Source organism: Pararge aegeria, chromosome 24, assembly GCF_905163445.1.
Source record: "Pararge aegeria chromosome 24, ilParAegt1.1, whole genome shotgun sequence".
Lineage (NCBI taxonomy): Eukaryota > Metazoa > Arthropoda > Insecta > Lepidoptera > Nymphalidae > Pararge > Pararge aegeria.
Genome location: NC_053203.1, coordinates 4575099 through 4593167, shown reverse-complemented (window position 1 = coordinate 4593167; position 18069 = coordinate 4575099). Strand labels below are relative to the sequence as shown.

The following is an 18069-nucleotide window of genomic DNA, read 5'->3' as shown; positions in this document are numbered from 1 at the left end:
TTATAATTGTTACTAAATTATTTATCGTTGTTGATTTCTCGTTTGAAGAATTTTCGTTTATTTTCAATGATTTTTTTTGGAGAAATTTTGTGCAAAACAAGTGCCAATAAAATTATATTGCGGTGTCTATCTAGATAAATATAGCTAAATTATAAAATAAAGTGTAAAACATCCTTCATAGTATTCCTTCTAGATGATAAGTAATTTATATTTTGTTAATTAAAATTTATTAGAAATTTCGAGTTTCATTTTTACCTTTTTTTTTAAATATTAATCCCAACAGTGCCCCACCTAATGATAAGTGAAAACCGAGTATAAACAAGAACACTTCTTCACTGTGCATGCAAGTAACCCGCCCTACATAGTGCCCGTGTCCATCATCAACCTAAGGCGTAAACCAACCTAAAAAATTGGTTGTCTGTAAAGTCGGCTTACTGACGATACGAACGTTGAACGTGACAACGTCGTAAGTAAATATTGATGGAATGGTTGCATTTTTCAAAAGAAAATTTTAATTTTATTTGTTTGATAGATATTATCGTTGCTATAAACAATTGACACCACATTCACTTTTCACTGCACTTCATCCTTGCCGAAAACATGTAAATGTATTATTGTATAGAAGCTGTCCACGCGGACGCATCGCTCACTCAAGTAGGAGAGAGACAGATGTCGAACCCGGAGGCCGACTGTGCCTCTTTGTCGCTCGTTCCGCGCTCTCGCTTGCACTTCAAGCCTTGAATGGAACGCCTCAGAGTGAGGTAACGCCGCATACGTCATGTTTTTTCGTGCGTGCAGCTGGCTCCATCGAATTATAAGACGTTGTCACGTCAAAAAAAATGGGCACTTTTGATGCGAACATTACACGTAAAATATGACATAGGAGTGAGTTGCTGGCGATAAATAAATTCGTCAACTTAAAACTAAAGCTACGAGGGTTCCAATCGCGCCCTGGTCTAAGAAGAAGCCCACAACAAACTTAGCCGATTGTTATTTTTTTTTCGTTATCACCATCTCACATTGTTATTTAAGAACTATTAAAGAAGCAACCTGGTTAGAGAAATAATTTACACCCAAGCATTTTTATCTATTATTATAAACGTAACAACAAGCTTTCCAAGAGTGATAGAGCTGTTTTAGAGCTATAATAGACAATTTTTTTTTGTAATTTTTGTTACTGTTTTTACCTACACTTAGAGGAATTGTCAATTTTATAAATTTAAAATGCATATAAATTTTTCTGGAACCGACGGGATTTTAATCTGCAACGTCCAAATTAGTATATGCCTTCTATATCAGTCTTATAGCGACGGTAGGGGAACCATAGCTTAATTTGTTAAACCGCTCAGGCCGCGATTGCCAGAGCGTCGCAGGTTCAAATCCTGTCGGTTCCAAAAAAATTTATATGCATTTTAAATTTACAAAATCTTATAGACTGTTTACCATTTCTGCTATTGGAAAACACTGTTATTGATTCTAAAGATGATATATACCAGAAAAACCATAGTATATGTTGCAGGATAACAGTCAGATAGAAAAACTGTCTTAAGTATTTTTATAGTAATAACTGACGGACCAAGATCGTCCATCTGATGGAAAACCATCGCAAATAAACGCAGCAGCACTTCGCAAGGCATGCGAAGAACACGTCCTTGAAACTGCCGCCCTGTGATCGTCAATCGTTAACACAGGCGAAACTACATAGTCTCCAGCACCAACGCAATGTTGCCTGTTTACCGGACATACTTCGGTGAGTGTGCTCAGGAACTTCACAATCTTGTTCCTCTTTCCCCGTTCTACCACAGAACAGCGAGACACCGTGATGGTGGCATCCTTATGTGGTTGATATTCCATTAACACGCACGAAACGTTTTTTATCCACGTTTTTGATACGTGCCGCTAAGATGTGGAACGCCCCGGTAACTGTGCTAGACCTCATCATTGCCTTCTAACGGGCATGATTGTCGTCAAGCGCTGGCCTATCGTTAATAAAAAAAAAAAAAAAACAATCTGAGGCGTAGGTACCTCAAGTGCCTGTAATTACGCTAGTAACCTTTCTGACCAATACTCGAGGCGGTAGAAATAAGCATAGTGGCAATATCGGACGATCTTTGCCAGAAAAAGCTCTACTCCTGCTAGGTATCCGTTTCCAACTATCCATCATCATCATCATCATCATTAAATGAACAATGTATGCCGTGCTTTTGTGCATATATGAAGTGCACGCCACTGAGAGCACGAGTCTCCTCACAAAATGAGCAGGGGTTAAGGCCGTGGTCAGTGGCGTGCATAGAGGTTATGCACAGGGAATGCATATGATATAAAATGAAGAAAATCTCCAGTAGGTACGTGTTATAAATACTTAAGGATAGTCGTTTTATAACTCTTACAATGTCTACCCTTTAGTTTTATTTAGACGTACTGGAGCTTTTCTTAATTTTATATCATCTGCATACCCTGTGCATTATAGATAAATATAGCTAAATTATAAAAGAAAGTGTAAAACATCCTTCATAATATTCCTTCTAGATGATAAGTAATTTATATTTTGTTAATTAAAATTTATTAGAAATTTCGAGTTTCATTTTTACCTTTTTTTTTAAATATTAATACCAACAGTGCCTCACCTAATGATAAGTGAAAACCGAGTATAAACAAGAACACTTCTTCACTGTGCATGCAAGTAACCCGCCCTACATAGTGCCCGTGTCCATCATCAACCTAAGGCGTAAACCAACCTAAAAAATTGGTTGTCTGTAAAGTCGGCTTACTGACGATACGTACGTTGAACGTGACAACGTCGTAAGTAAATATTGATGGAATGGTTGCATTTTTCAAAAGAAAATTTTAATTTTATTTGTTTGATAGATATTATCGTTGCTATAAACAATTGACACCACATTCACTTTTCACTGCACTTCATCCTTGCCGAAAACATGTAAATGTATTATTGTATAGAAGCTGTCCACACGGACGCATCGCTCACTCAAGTAGGAGAGAGACAGATGTCGAACCCGGAGGCCGACTGTGCCTCTTTGTCGCTCGTTCCGCGCTCTCGCTTGCACTTCAAGCCTTGAATGGAACGCCTCAGAGTGAGGTAACGCCGCATACGTCATGTTTTTTCGTGCGTGCAGCTGGCTCCATCGAATTATAAGACGTTGTCACGTCAAAAAAAATGGGCACTTTTGATGCGAACATTACACGTAAAATATGACATAGGAGTGAGTTGCTGGCGATAAATAAATTCGTCAACTTAAAACTAAAGCTACGAGGGTTCCAATCGCGCCCTGGTCTAAGAAGAAGCCCACAACAAACTTAGCCGATTGTTATTTTTTTTTCGTTATCACCATCTCACATTGTCATTTAAGAACTATTAAAGAAGCAACCTGGTTAGAGAAATAATTTACACCCAAGCATTTTTATCTATTATTATAAACGTAACAACAAGCTTTCCAAGAGTGATAGAGCTGTTTTAGAGCTATAATAGACAATTTTTTTTTGTAATTTTTGTTACTGTTTTTACCTACACTTAGAGGAATTGTCAATTTTATAAATTTAAAATGCATATAAATTTTTCTGGAACCGACGGGATTTTAATCTGCAACGTCGAAATTAGTATATGCCTTCTATATCAGTCTTATAGCGACGGTAGGGGAACCATAGCTTAATTTGTTAAACCGCTCAGGCCGCGATTGCCAGAGCGTCGCAGGTTCAAATCCTGTCGGTTCCAAAAAAAATTATATGCATTTTAAATTTACAAAATCTTATAGACTGTTTACCATTTCTGCTATTGGAAAACACTGTTATTGATTCTAAAGATGATATATACCAGAAAAACCATAGTATATGTTGCAGGATAACAGTCAGATAGAAAAACTGTCTTAAGTATTTTTATAGTAATAACTGACGGACCAAGATCGTCCATCTGATGGAAAACCATCGCAAATAAACGCAGCAGCACTTCGCAAGGCATGCGAAGAACACGTCCTTGAAACTGCCGCCCTGTGATCGTCAATCGTTAACACAGGCGAAACTACATAGTCTCCAGCACCAACGCAATGTTGCCTGTTTACCGGACATACTTCGGTGAGTGTGCTCAGGAACTTCACAATCTTGTTCCTCTTTCCCCGTTCTACCACAGAACAGCGAGACACCGTGATGGTGGCATCCTTATGTGGTTGATATTCCATTAACACGCACGAAACGTTTTTTATCCACGTTTTTGATACGTGCCGCTAAGATGTGGAACGCCCCGGTAACTGTGCTAGACCTCATCATTGCCTTCTAACGGGCATGATTGTCGTCAAGCGCTGGCCTATCGTTAATAAAAAAAAAAAAAAAAAAACAATCTGAGGCGTAGGTACCTCAAGTGCCTGTAATTACGCTAGTAACCTTTCTGACCAATACTCGAGGCGGTAGAAATAAGCATAGTGGCAATATCGGACGATCTTTGCCAGAAAAAGCTCTACTCCTTCTAGGTATCCGTTTCCAACTATCCATCATCATCATCATCATCATTGAATGAACAATGTATGCCGTGCTTTTGTGCATATATGAAGTGCACGCCACTGAGAGCACGAGTCTCCTCACAAAATGAGCAGGGGTTAAGGCCGTGGTCAGTGGCGTGCATAGAGGTTATGCACAGGGAATGCATATGATATAAAATGAAGAAAATCTCCAGTAGGTACGTGTTATAAATACTTAAGGATAGTCGTTTTATAACTCTTACAATGTCTACCCTTTAGTTTTATTTAGACGTACTGGAGCTTTTCTTAATTTTATATCATCTGCATACCCTGTGCATACCCTCTATGCACGCCACTGGCCGTGGTCTACCAGGCTGGCTGATTGGTGGACTCAACACCTTTGGGAACATTATGGAGAACTCTCAGGCATGCAGGTTTCCTCACGCTGTTTTCCTTCACCATTGAAGCAAGTGATATTTAATAACTTACATAACTTAGAAAAGTTGAAGGTGCTGGGATTCGAACTCGGCACTCGCAAATGTAAGCCGAGCCACCTACCCACCGGGCTATCACCGCTTCATCCAACTATCGGCTCATAAGCAATTGTGTGAAATTTTTCAAAAACCCTAATTTTGTCCATCTATCCGTTGGGGAATATGACACTATCGAACAAAATGAGTTCTTTAATTTTTTCGAACTACTCATACGAAGGCTCTTTAAAAAAATATTATAAAACAGTTTGCTTGAAAGTACTAAATGGAAGAAATGTACGCATAGTTTCTAAGGGGATGGATAATTATGTTGGAAAATATTTGTTACATTTATTTTGAACAATAAATTAAAAAAAAAAAAAAAGTTTATGCTAAAAAATATCTTTTTGTAGCACGACGTCACTGATAAGTGAGCATGAGAGATGTTCTACATCTTGTAAATGAAAACCGAAATAATACTTCAGTGGCTTTAGAGGTACACTATTTACAGTCTCGTTGACTTATATGTGAAATAAATCATTGCCATAGTTTTTATTGAAAGAAATCGTATGCAGCCCTAACATCACATGCAAAATTAAAATCAAGTGACTACTGTCACATTATTAGATACGCGTCCTGTAGCGTAGGCACTATGCACGTGTCGGTCTTTTATCTTCAATAGGGTTGTCATTAGAAACCCTTAGAATTTTTTGAACTATGTAGTTTGTATGGAAAAATAAATATGCTTCGTTTTATTTAATATTTTTACAGGGTGATTCCTTATGAAAAATACTCAAGCACTCTTTAACAGTTACACGTTGTATACAAAAGGATAAAACATTTACTTATTTGGTCCGATGAAGAGAAAATTATAAGAAACAACCGAGTGATTTTATAGCATAAACGTACGCACGTGATGTATAGCATTAAGGTAGGACAGGTTCGAGTACAAATGAAACATCATCAATTAAATATGAGACATAGCGTTTTTATTTAATATTTCAATAATAATTTTAGTTTATCGATAGAATATTCAGCAATATTACAAATACAACGTGAAACAATCGAACGTGGCAACTAAACCGATCTTGAAACTTAATACAGCAATGCACTAGCATCAAGTAACATTATCATAAGCACACCGATTCTTAAACAAAATTAACTATTATATTCTATCGGCTCAGATTCCCATGCGCGTGGAACCAAAGGCCGGGTACAGTACGCGACAGGTGGGAGTGCGGGTGCCGTATGAGGTGCGGGGGGTAGTGGCCCCCATCTTTGTTCCCCACACGCGTCTATCAGTCTCAGTAATCGCGATGCGCTTGACTAGGTCGGACATAAGTACGTTAGCTCTTTCAACAGCTATTTTATTCACACCGTAAATAAATTTAGAGACCGAATATATACCTTTTAATTCTTCATTACTTAATATTGATTCCACGTTAAAAAAGGATTCTCGAAAAGTTAGGGTCGATAAATGGTATTCATAATTGAAAACCCCTTCAATCGCCTTTATAATTTTCAGTGTTTTTTTTTCTGTCTTCCGCACTCACCATGCTTTCGCGTATTATACTTTTATGGAAATTGAAACTATAACTGGTGCGTAACGGTCGAGGTTTTATTGATGCACACTATCCATGTTATAACCCGAACGTCAAGACGGGTTTGTCCAATATAGACATGTTTGAGGGTAGTTAGATGACGTGAATCTTTAAATATTAAGCATTTACGCAAGCATGCCGCAAGAGGCGAACAAGCAAGTTTGGTTCGCGTACCTTACACGAGCCTTACGTCTTATAGGAGCCTTACGTATAACAGTAACGCACAACAATGAGAGTTACAGTTTCCATATGAATACCTGGCTAAATACGCCGATATGAAGCACATCGCATTTTATCAAGTGCTTTTACTAAGCTTGTTTATCTCATTTAGCGAGATTTTAATTCATCTTCAGTCTCAAACTTTAATTCAAAAACATCCAAATCCATTGAGTACCATTTTATGAGTACTTCTAAATTACCTTTCATTTACACTCTTACCATTTAAATATAGAAACTGAGCAAGCGTTGACGTTCATTTTAATTAACGATCAACTCAACTCAACCGAACTTTAGAATCTGAATACTTAAAATATAATAGAATTAAAATAAATAAATAACATCAAGTAAAGTATGACTTTTTTTTTTACTTATTCTAAATCGCATCAGTAAAAATAATTACAACGCAAAAGTAAATTAAAGCAAAATGACTAGAAATAGTTAATATCATCAATCACATTGAAAAGATGCTTATAATATTTATAAAAGAAATATGCTGACCGTGATCGTTAATCTTATATTACATTTTGTACCTCTACCTATCTAATTAGTTCAGAAATTGTGCAAGAATTGAAACCAATTTACAGACTGCCCCAGCCAAGGCAGAGCAGTTTGATTTTCCTAACGTACGCGCATGAATAAGTTATATCCGCAACGGATTTGTCTATTCATCAAGTAACGTCATTAAAAGTCAAATCATTAAAAGAACAGGAAAAAAATCAGTTAAGTTATTGAATAAGTATAGTTTATGACAGCGAATTCGCTAGTTCTTAAAGATTTTTTTTGTAGGGTTATGATTTAATTCAGTGTTTAAGCTAATTCCAACCGAAGCTAAATCGGTTCACTTAATCGTGGCGTTTAACAAAGATCCAAACTTTCTTAGTTATAAATGTAATAGCGTAGAGAAAAAAGATAAGGTAAAGAATAGGTTTAAACACAATTATATCCTTCTTATTTCAAGTGGTTCTATGCCTATCTTCTGTTTCTTGCTCTTATCTCACGCAGGGCAGGGCAAAATGCCTTCTTAAAAATTTAAGACAGACTTGATGTTTCTGTTCTGTTTCCCAGTTCATTCAATAATTAGATTTTCCTAATTATCCTTTGATGGTCTAATAATTTTCATAACATTGTAATCGGGACAGCACGTAAAATGCGATGTTACATTTGAAAGTTGTTGTTTATCTGGGGATTACGTGTACTGTGTCTTCTCTCTTTCTGTTAACAGCAATTTGACATTCGAAAGAAGGAGACATTGCGTTACTTTATAAACTAAGATACAATGTTTTTTGAAAGAGTTTCTTAATGTCTCTGCGATATTATCAGAAGTTCTCTTATCACGTTGGAGGCAAAACTTTTTCGGATATAAAATTGTCTTGCGTTTGCACGTTAAGTTTGTAGGATAGTACTATTGTTCTATCATCCAATTCTGTTTTCAAAACCATTCAATTATCAAATCAATGATCAGTAAGGACTTAACTTACATTAACTCTTATAAAATAGTTGATATTCTCTACAGTGTTAACATCATTGAATAAGCGATTATTTTCAAGACTAACAAGCTAAGCGCTATCTATAGAGGCTTATAGGTCAAGTAACATGGACCGATGTCGAATATCCGACGGAACAGTACAAAATTTAGTACCAAAATACATCCAAAATTCTGCACAATACTTATATTTTGTATGCCTAAAGATATATCCATTTTCTGGATTATGATTTACTCCACACATTTTATTTGACTGATAAAGTTTAAATGGAGTGCCTTTTGTCTGTTCTATGTGTCTCAATCATGTTTAGGTAACATTATAGTAATGATAAAAAGATTATGATTAAGTTTTCTTTTTTAGTCTTGTAGGGTAAGATTTAGAGAACGAGGTACAAATACGGTTAAAAATCTAAACTGAATTGACAGAATTCAATTAAATTCTATTTCTTATTTTCAGCAGGATGTTATATTTTTCTTACTTTTTCATTAGTCAGCCCAGTTTAGGATTTGAGTAATCGAATCTGCTCCATTTCTCGTTATTCTGTAGTACACTAAGACAGATAACAGTTGTTAACAGTTTGCTAAATACTAAACTAGTCAACAGTTATCAAAAAATTCATAGAAATTTCATTTCTTTTTTTCAAGAAAGTCATTGTTTTTGTACATAGGAATGTTTCCACAACCAGAGTTAGCAAACAGTGCAATATTCGCTAAGCCGAAGCTGACGTTTGAATAATCGTGACAAAACAATAATAGAAAAAAAACAAAACATTGGTCTAGTTGTTTCTTGAGTTTACTTCTTTGTGCCGTTGAGGCTTGACTGCAATGGTTTAGGAATCATTGAGAGGGACCTGAAAAGAAACAAATGCTTAAAACCAATACAATTGTTCTCATGAGAGTCTTGTGGAAATTTTATTTTCACATTATATTTAAACATAATCAACAAATTATAGTAAAAAATACACTTATGCTGCAAAATAAACAAATTAAATTTCCACAAAACATACAAAACACTAAAACCCCTTTCCATGCTATGGTTATAATGACAGCAAACAACTCAGTTATAAATTATTAAACAGTAGGTAATGAAATATATCATTTTCTAGTACCTATCAAAAAGCCATTGCAAATTTTTAGATTTCAGTCCATACTAAACAAAGTAGTAATAAGGCAAATAAATTTAGAAAGCAATACAATATAAACAGTGTACCTATTTGCCGAGATTGCCTTGCGAGTGACTTAAACAATAGCAGCTGCAATGATAATATTTGCACTTTAGTAGGCACATAATAGAGACCTCAAGATAATCTAGCAAAAACAATAAATTTGTACAAATAAATACGATGTTTGATAAAAAGCATAATAGTTTAACGAATTAATTTATCTTTCAATCTTAAATTATATTAGCATTACTATCGATAATGTAAAAACGAAAAAAAAAAAAACATAAAAATACCATAAAAGATGTTATGTACCTTAAATTGAATAACAGCTTATTAGTTTACTTTTCAAAATTTAAATAATAACTTTCATGTTATCAATCCGATAATAATTGCAATAGGTTCCAGTGCCAAGATCTGTTTTCACTTAAATTTAGTTAGTTAGTATAGTATTTAGTTGAAAATTTCTTAATTGCAATAATCAATCGCAATTCACAATTACTAGTTTTTAGGTAACCACATGACGGCGACATTATCTTATCAATGGTAAAATTACCTTCTCTGGGCTGGAATGGGTGGGGACGATTGTGTAGCCGGTGGAAGTGATGCCGGACAACTGCCTGATAGTACTGGTTGACTATCATCTTCTTCTTCTTCTGGTCGGTCTCCTAAGAATAAAACAAACTTTTTGAATTGACACCAACTTTCCAAGTCTCGAAATACGTATGTAACGTATAAAGGATATGAACATATTTTTGACAAAATAAGAGCGTGAGGTCATGCGATAATTTGACATACCAAGCACATGGCCTACTTGATGAGACTCACAATAGAAAAAGGTGGAGAGTCTGGTCTATAAAGGGTTGGAGTGAGAAAGCTAATGATGATATTATAATAATGACCAGGTCACCTCTAAGAATGGGCGTATCTCCGATGTAAAATGTAGCAGCTGGTGCTTCAACGGTTGCTTCCCTAACGGACCCATCACCACTGACTGCGCTTAGTGTATCTGTACTATCAAACATAATAGTACGTTCTTTAGCACGGGGAGCTCGACCGTCTAATTCCTGAAAATTATAAGTAAAAATAATCATATAAAAATTGCCATGCAGGAAAAAGTAAGTACATTTCTTAATTCTTTATCTTACAAATAAGTTACAAAATACACGACTCTTACTTAATGATACCAATTATAAAGCTAAGTAAATAATTGCAACTCATGAAAAAGATCAAGTATAATGAAGTGTTTACTCTTTTTTTTTTTATATAGAAATAATAATAGTTAAAGAAAAGGTCGGAGAGTTACATGAGTACCAAGAAAGCGATTCTTAGGCTACTATTGGATTTGCGGGCCTACAACGTTACTCATTTGACTTATTATACAAATTTTAATTGTTCTTGGGTAAGTTTTAAAACAAAGAAATCTTGTTTGCTTACCAGTTTTTCCGTATCAGAATCCGGTTCATGGACCTCATATTCCTGTGAGTGGTGTTCACTCGTAGATTGATGTTCAAGACTTTCCATCTGAACTGCAGTGACTGGATCCAGGGTATCAAGTGAGGAGACCATGGTGTTCGAGCCTGGAGGGCGCGCTATGTTATCTTTCTGATTAGTATCAAGCTTGGCAGTAAGCAATAGAAAAGCTTAGAATAATGTATTGACTGCATCACATTAAAGGTTTTCATTGTTAAGAGTGTTGGTATTTCAAAATAAAAATTTATTTTGATAGTAAAATTTATAAAAAAAAATATTTTAGAGCTTAGCTAAATTTTTATTCACGACGCTTCTGTCAGACAACAAATTATTCCATAAAACATTACGGTACGTTTGTTTTAGCATAGTTTTAAATTTAAAGCGGGGTATAAGAGCATCTGCAATGGTAGGTAACGAGATTAATAATCAATAAATGTAGATAATTTCATAAAAAAGCTATGGTAATAATTAAAAGTGGTCTTAATATTACAATCTATATTAATATTATATAGAGAAAGATGTTTTGGTTATTTGGTTTGTACCAAATAGGCTCCGAAAATACTGCACCGTCCATTATTACTATAAAAAAAACTTAAACCGAAGTAACGTTGATCCTATCCATTTACAGACTCCAGTTAGTCCATTACTTACCCAGCGCAAATGACTATATGTTGCTGATGCTACTGCTAAACATTTCTCAAACAAACTGTTGCTAAGCGCTTTAAAAACAAAAACAAATGCGGGCGAAGTCGCGGCCAATGGCCAGTATAATATATAGATGACCCAGTAAGCGGTTATTATTGGTAACTTTAACTTTAGGCAGGTACTTAATAATCTTTTTTAGTTTAAAGTATTTCTAAAAAAATAAAATTATTCTACCAATTTAACTTACCTCCTGAAGTAAGACTTCCAGTCATTGGCGTATCAACTTCATAGTTGTATGTTGCTCTGGTTGCATTTGAACTGGTAGCTTCCAGACTGTCCGTACTACCTAACATCAGATCGGCGCGAGCTCTGCCAAAGAATTGACTTTTAAATATCTAAACCAGCGCATATTTTTATGTAGATCTCGTAAAGCTCCAAATAATCTACTTAATACCTGCTAAAACTTCCGGATGAACTCAGTTCTTCATCTTGACCGCTCCAAGAACCGCTGGCTGGATCTGTGAAATATTTGCCGGAAATGCTGTGAGCTACCGACCTCCCAGAGGAGGGCGATAGTTCACGAACTGCGCTTCCTTCTCTTGAAAGGTCCAAATCTTCTGGTTTATCTTCAAATCTTTCTGAAGACGTAATTATAGTGTGCTTTGAAAATGTCACTACTTCACTATCAGATGGATGCCTTTCCAATACTGTCATTAAACTATCGATTTCTGAAGGTTGTGAGGCTAAAGATGATGACATTTCAGAACCTATGGACATGCAAATGTCATCATACTGCTTAGGTCTACTTGGTATATCTACGCCTCCTTCACTATCCATGCTAGTTATTGTTTCGGAAACTTTTTTACCATCTACGAATTTTTGCTGGATAACAGTTTGTGTTCGCACAATCTCTATCACTCCTCCCTCAGTCTGGGCTATAGTTTTTTCTTCTTGCTTCTTAGTATTTTCTTCTTGATCTAAAATTTTCATCATTTCTTCACAATCTCCTGGTATGGACTCAGCGGAACCATCGCTTGGTGCAGCAGCACAAACAAATGAAGCAGCTTTTACGCACTCTTCTGTCAATTCAGTTGATTTCGTTTCTGGTTTTCCCGGTTCAGGTTCAGGAACAAAAAATGCACCCCTATCATCAAATTTCTTTACAGTGACAATTTTTGGTCGAGCTTCCTGCATTCTTTGTTCTAATGCTAGCTGCTGATCGATAAGTTTCCTAATTGCTGCTGAATCCGCTAAGAGTTTCTGTGAAGGACTACCATAGCTCCCAACTTTTTGAGATGGACTTCCACCTTTCTGCGAAGGGCTGCCACTTTTTTGGGACGGACTTCCATTTTTTTGTCCTGGACTACCACTCTTAAATGGAGGGCTGCTACTACTGCTATCATCATAAGAGCGCTTTTCTTGCTCTAGAAAACTACCACTAACCACTTTTGGATCAGCGAGTAGCAAAGCTTCTTTTTGCTTTGCAAGTAACTCTGCTTTTAACGCTTCTAAGCAGGCTGACTCAAGCCCTTCAAATTCTTTTAAACTTGAAATGGAAATGTCATCACCTTGACTTTTACTAAGAATATATCGACGAGGTAATGATCCATTTAGTGAGTCTTGAGATGATGAAGAATGTTGTTGATATTGTTCCATTAGGGCTCTTTCTAAATTTTCAAATTCCTGTAACGAGCTTATAGATATATCATCATTTTCTCCTTTTAACCTAAATCTCATACGTGAAGCCATTTCTGATTCAGAAAGGCTTCCGTAAGAGTTTCTAAAGCTTCCGTAACTTCCAATAGATTCCTTTTGTGAACTTAAACTTCCTATTCGACTTGCATCGAAATCTGTCATTTCTTCTTCTTTAATATCTTCTAAAGGAATTCTTTCATAATCGTACCGAGGATCTCCTTCAAATTGCATCTGTATCCATCGTTTACCTGCTTCAATTTCAGCTAATTCTTGGGCTTGTAATTTTTTTTGTTCTAATTCACTTTGTAGAAGTTCTTCGTCAGATAAAGATCCCGAAGCACTGCTCGAGCTCTCTTGCTTTTTAGTTGTTTTTGATAAATATTCTTCTATCTCAGTATCATGTCGTTTCACATATGTTTGTGCTTTTATTTGCACACTTTTGCCTTCAGGATCAGTTTCCTGAGCTTCTTTAGCAACTTCTTCTATTACAACAAAGTCATCCATTTCACAAGGTTTGTCAACCATTTCAAATTCATCACTGGTTGGCGAGTCTTGTTCCTTTTCGTATGTACACAAAGCTTTTTCCTCAGTAGTAATAACCAGTTCTGATCTACTACTTTCAGTAACTAGATCAGATTTTAATTCTGGTGTTTCCGAAATATCGTACATATCATCAAGAACATATTCTCGTCCATTTTCAGTTGACAAAGAACTCTGACTGGGTGCTGACAAAGGTGTTTGCGGTGTAGAAAGATGTTCGTGAGTTCTTAAACTTGAAGTAGAACTTTGCTTACTTTCTAGTTGATTGTCGGGTGTCTTGGAACCAGATTTCTCGATTTTAGTCATAGGCACAGAAGAGTCACTCTTTGATTTTAATATTTCTTCATACTGTTTTGACCCCACAGGTATAATATCATCTTCCACGTCAACTAATTCCCTCTGACTTGGTAGTTTTTCCGTAATAGGGAAAGGAATAGTACTTATTTCCTGAATAACTTTTTTAACAAATTCTTCTTCTTTACTTTCTTCTTTTTGAGTTGGTTGACCAGTAGGTCTCATTGGAAGACTTTCATCTACTTTTGCAACAGTTTTTATAAAAATAGCATCATTTTGACAGGATTTAACCGCTACGGTAGATATGCTGCCAAATTTCTGGATTTCCTCATACTCCTCGGAGCCTACAGGAATGATTTCACTTTCTACATCCACAAATTCTCTTCGTGACTTTTCAATTTTAGCAACGGAAAAAGGTACAGCGTGGTCACTTTCTACTGAAGATTTATTTATGGTTTCTTGTATTTCTTCCTTGTCTAAATCTATCTGAGACTGTGATGACGACATTTCTAGTTTCGAAATAGACGATGATAAAATTTCATCCGTTTTTAGTTGACTAGAAATGGTTGTATCTGATCCTTCTTTATCTTTCAATGAATCGTCATCAAACTCAATGCTTTCCGAGGTGCCTGCAAGAGGAAAATGCTCGGGAATCATATCTTTGGGTTGAAATCGCATTTCATGCGATCTTTTCATTTTACCTAATGGTTCAACATTATCAGTTTTGATTTCCTCGTCTTCTCCAGAAATCTCTTCGTCACTTATTTCCTTCACTTTAGATACTGGCACTTTCTCTTGTTCATGAAGAAATTGTTCAACATAAGTACTACTTTCCATTAGCTCTTCTTTTAATTCGTTAGCCGATGGTACAAGTGTTTCAGAGGCATCTGAAATATCTATGCTAGCTACATGACTAGAACCATCTGAATCAAGACTTCTCATACTTTCTCTTGACGCTAAAGAGCTACCAGCAGTATAATAATCTTTAGACGTTCTAAGAGATTGAGAAGATATGTCGTGGCTAGTAAGAGCTGTTTCGTATTCAGTACCACTTTGTGCCGTCATCATAACTTCGACATCAGAAGATAATGGTCTACTTTCAGAGTGTTCAAAACTATGATAGTGGCTTTCACCTGAACTAGACCAATTTTCTATTTCAGATGCCGAACGCCTTTCTGTGACTCCTAATTGTGATTTAATATGTTTAGACGCTCTTAATTTAACTTCCGGGCTACCTTTCGATGAATCATTTCGATCAGATAAGCCTTCGCTCTCTGTATCTAATATTGAATGGGGTCCACTATCTGACCTAATAGATATGTCTCCCTCTAGTGGTGGACTGGGTTCTTTTAGATGAATCGTATCCTTTTCTTCATCTGATAACGTGATTTCTTCTTGAGAACTAATCTTTTGTGACAAACTGTCTGATTTTTGACTTTCATCTTTTTCGTCGTGCGTAGAAGTTTTAACTAGATTAGTCGCCATTTTTTCCATTATAATATCAGCATGATGAGGTTCTTCTTTAATGACTTCAGGTCTTTCAGGGCTAATTAGGATTTTAAACTGAAATTCAGATGGGGATTGCTTATATTTAATACTCCCATCACTTTTTTCACTAATTATTTCAACTTGTGCTGCCTCTAAAGATTGCTTTACTTCATCAATAGTTTTTTCTAAAACTGATAAGTCAGCAAGGGGTTGGGTTGATATAAAAGAGTCTAAAGGTACCCTATCAGATTCAAGTTTAATTCCATGAAACTCAGCAGAAGAAAAATCTGTGTCATAACCACTACTGCAAATATCTTCTGTGCTTTTTTCCTTCATTAATTTAATTTCTTCTTTTTTATGATCTGTGCCCGTTAAAAAAGCTGAATCAGCTTCAGTTGAAAATTCAGATGCATGGAGTGTTTCAGCACTAACTGTTGAATCCATTGACTTCTGTAAAACCTCACCTTCATGGTATTCTAGGGATTTGACCATACATTCAGTGTCAATACTTTCACCAGATTTTATCATCGCGTCCTTTGACGTAGTACTTATATCATCTGATATTTCTAAAGTACTTGGTGACATGTCAAATTTTGTAGTTTTTATGCTAGTTTCAATAATTGCACTCTTAGTTTCAATAATGTCAGTTTCTATACTTTTTGTGACATTACTTGAGGATACAGCATACGTCAATTCGGGTTTAGTTAAATATGCCAAACTATCATCAATGCTAGAACCATCTCGAGTGACTGAAACTTCTAATATTAAATCTTCGCTGGAAAGTAATTTTACTGGAGATTTCAAGACTATATCTTTCTTTGGTGTTTCACTTGTCTTGTCATCGTGAGGCAATTCTGGCACAACTTCAGACTCGGAGTGTGTATCTTGACTACCAGTACGACTAAATGTACTTTTTACTGGTGAGGTTGATATCTTTATTTCTTTTATAAAATCTACCTCATATACCTCGTCGTTTTTCTTAAATGATTTTGATTTACTTTTAGGACTTAATTCTGATGAATCTTTTTTATCTGTTGCTTCACTCTTAAAGCTTGGTATATGAGAAGCATCTGAACTAAGATCATCGTGCTCTTTGCTTTCAATTACAGATTCTTCTTTATGGTGTTCGACTTTTGAACTTATAACGTGACCTTTTTCAGAAACTTCAACACTAGATACAATCTCATCTGTCTCTACTATTTTAAGATTGGTTTCTATAAATGCAATTCTGGATTTTGAATCCTCATCCTCTTTTATATCTTCTAGTTCTCCTGGCTGTGTAAAATATTCCTTTCCCCATTGCTCGTGAGAAAGGTCCCTTTCTGAAATTTTAACTTCATGTTTTTTCTTGACAGTTTCATCTCTTAGAGCAGTCATTCTCTCTTCTGATTTTGTTTGTCTTCCAGTATAAAGACCTTGCTCAGAAAATTCCCGGTCCACAGTAACTATATCTGCATCATCAGTACTTTTAATTACCGTTTTAGTTTCTTTATCGGACCTTTTAGCCGTCGCTTCGTGAGCTTTTTCCATTTTCTTTTGAGATGTTTCTGTTTGTTCCCCATCTCTTTTAACTGTCATTTTTTCTTTTACTTCGTGCTCTTGACCTCGCAATTCATGACTGGTTTCAGTCTTAATTATAAGTGAATCATCGTCTGATGATGACACTTGTTTTGTTTCTGAGAAGAATTCTTGTCCCGAAATCTTCCTCGTTTCTGTCTCTTTATGGGAAAGTACAGTGCTATATTCAACTGTTGATCCAAACTTCGAAATCATGTCAGACATAACTGCTTCTGGATCAATACTCTGAAACTTTAGCTGAGTTCCCTCAACAGTCTTATGAATAGATGAAGATGATGTAGAAGTTTCAATTCTTGATTCCGAATAAAACGTGTCTGATGAAGTTGATTTGTGCATTTCTTCTTCAATCTCTTTTTTAATTTGGTCAATAACGTCGATACTTTTTTCAATCGTCCGATCTACTAAATCAATGGCACCGGTTGTTATTGTAGGTTTATCGACATTTACAAACGACATATTATCAGCTAAATGTTTTGTTGGTGATTTGGACCTACCAATCGGTGCCTCAGAATCTTCTATTAATAATTCTGAAAAGAAAATAAACCATTTGAGATTAGTTTGAAAACTTCGTAACTTCTTTGGATAAGTAAGTGTCCTTATAGATGACACTATTATTTTTTACATAGAATAGTTAGTATACATATTTTAAAACCGAACAGTCTGTGCAAATTTAAAATATTGCTAAAAAAACGACGAAAGCGTCTAAGCATTTTATATATTTATGATGAGTATAGATATTGAATAATGAAAACAAGGTAAAATACGATTACAGTGAAGAAAGCGAGTGTGGCAAATATGTTAAAAAGAATTAAAGAAAATTTGGAATCAAAGCGAAACATTACTCAAAGGTGAATACTGATGTAGTGGTAACAAAAATTGTCTTGCTAATTGATGAAAGTACTCTAACTCGTTATTTGAAAAGTTTAAAAAGCGACATTGACGAAGTATTAATATGAT

At 35.5% G+C, this 18069-nt stretch overlaps 1 protein-coding gene and 1 long non-coding RNA gene across 7 annotated transcripts in view; one reads left to right on the top strand and one right to left on the bottom strand.

The window, feature by feature from the left end:
* Positions 1 to 7543: 7543 nt before the first annotated feature.
* The window catches only part of LOC120634551 (ankyrin-2-like), an 83631-nt gene continuing 73105 nt past the window's right edge, over positions 7544 to 18069 (bottom strand). For 4 of the 6 annotated variants that reach the window (XM_039905242.1, XM_039905246.1, XM_039905244.1 and 1 more), the window contains 6 exons: positions 11972 to 17639; positions 11765 to 11886; positions 10837 to 10991; positions 10310 to 10466; positions 9956 to 10067; positions 7544 to 9090 (listed from right to left, as the gene is read on the bottom strand). In XM_039905242.1, coding sequence (XP_039761176.1) covers positions 9033 to 9090; positions 9956 to 10067; positions 10310 to 10466; positions 10837 to 10991; positions 11765 to 11886; positions 11972 to 17639 — 6272 coding nt within the window. In that variant the 3' untranslated portion in view covers positions 7544 to 9032. The remainder of the gene's footprint in view (positions 9091 to 9955; positions 10068 to 10309; positions 10467 to 10836; positions 10992 to 11764; positions 11887 to 11971; positions 17640 to 18069) is intronic. The other 2 variants (XM_039905245.1, XM_039905247.1) reach the window with 2 other exon arrangements.
* Positions 10461 to 11090, top strand: LOC120634552. Its single transcript, XR_005659250.1, has 2 exons — positions 10461 to 10517; positions 10854 to 11090. It is a non-coding gene; the product is annotated as an uncharacterized LOC120634552 (long non-coding RNA).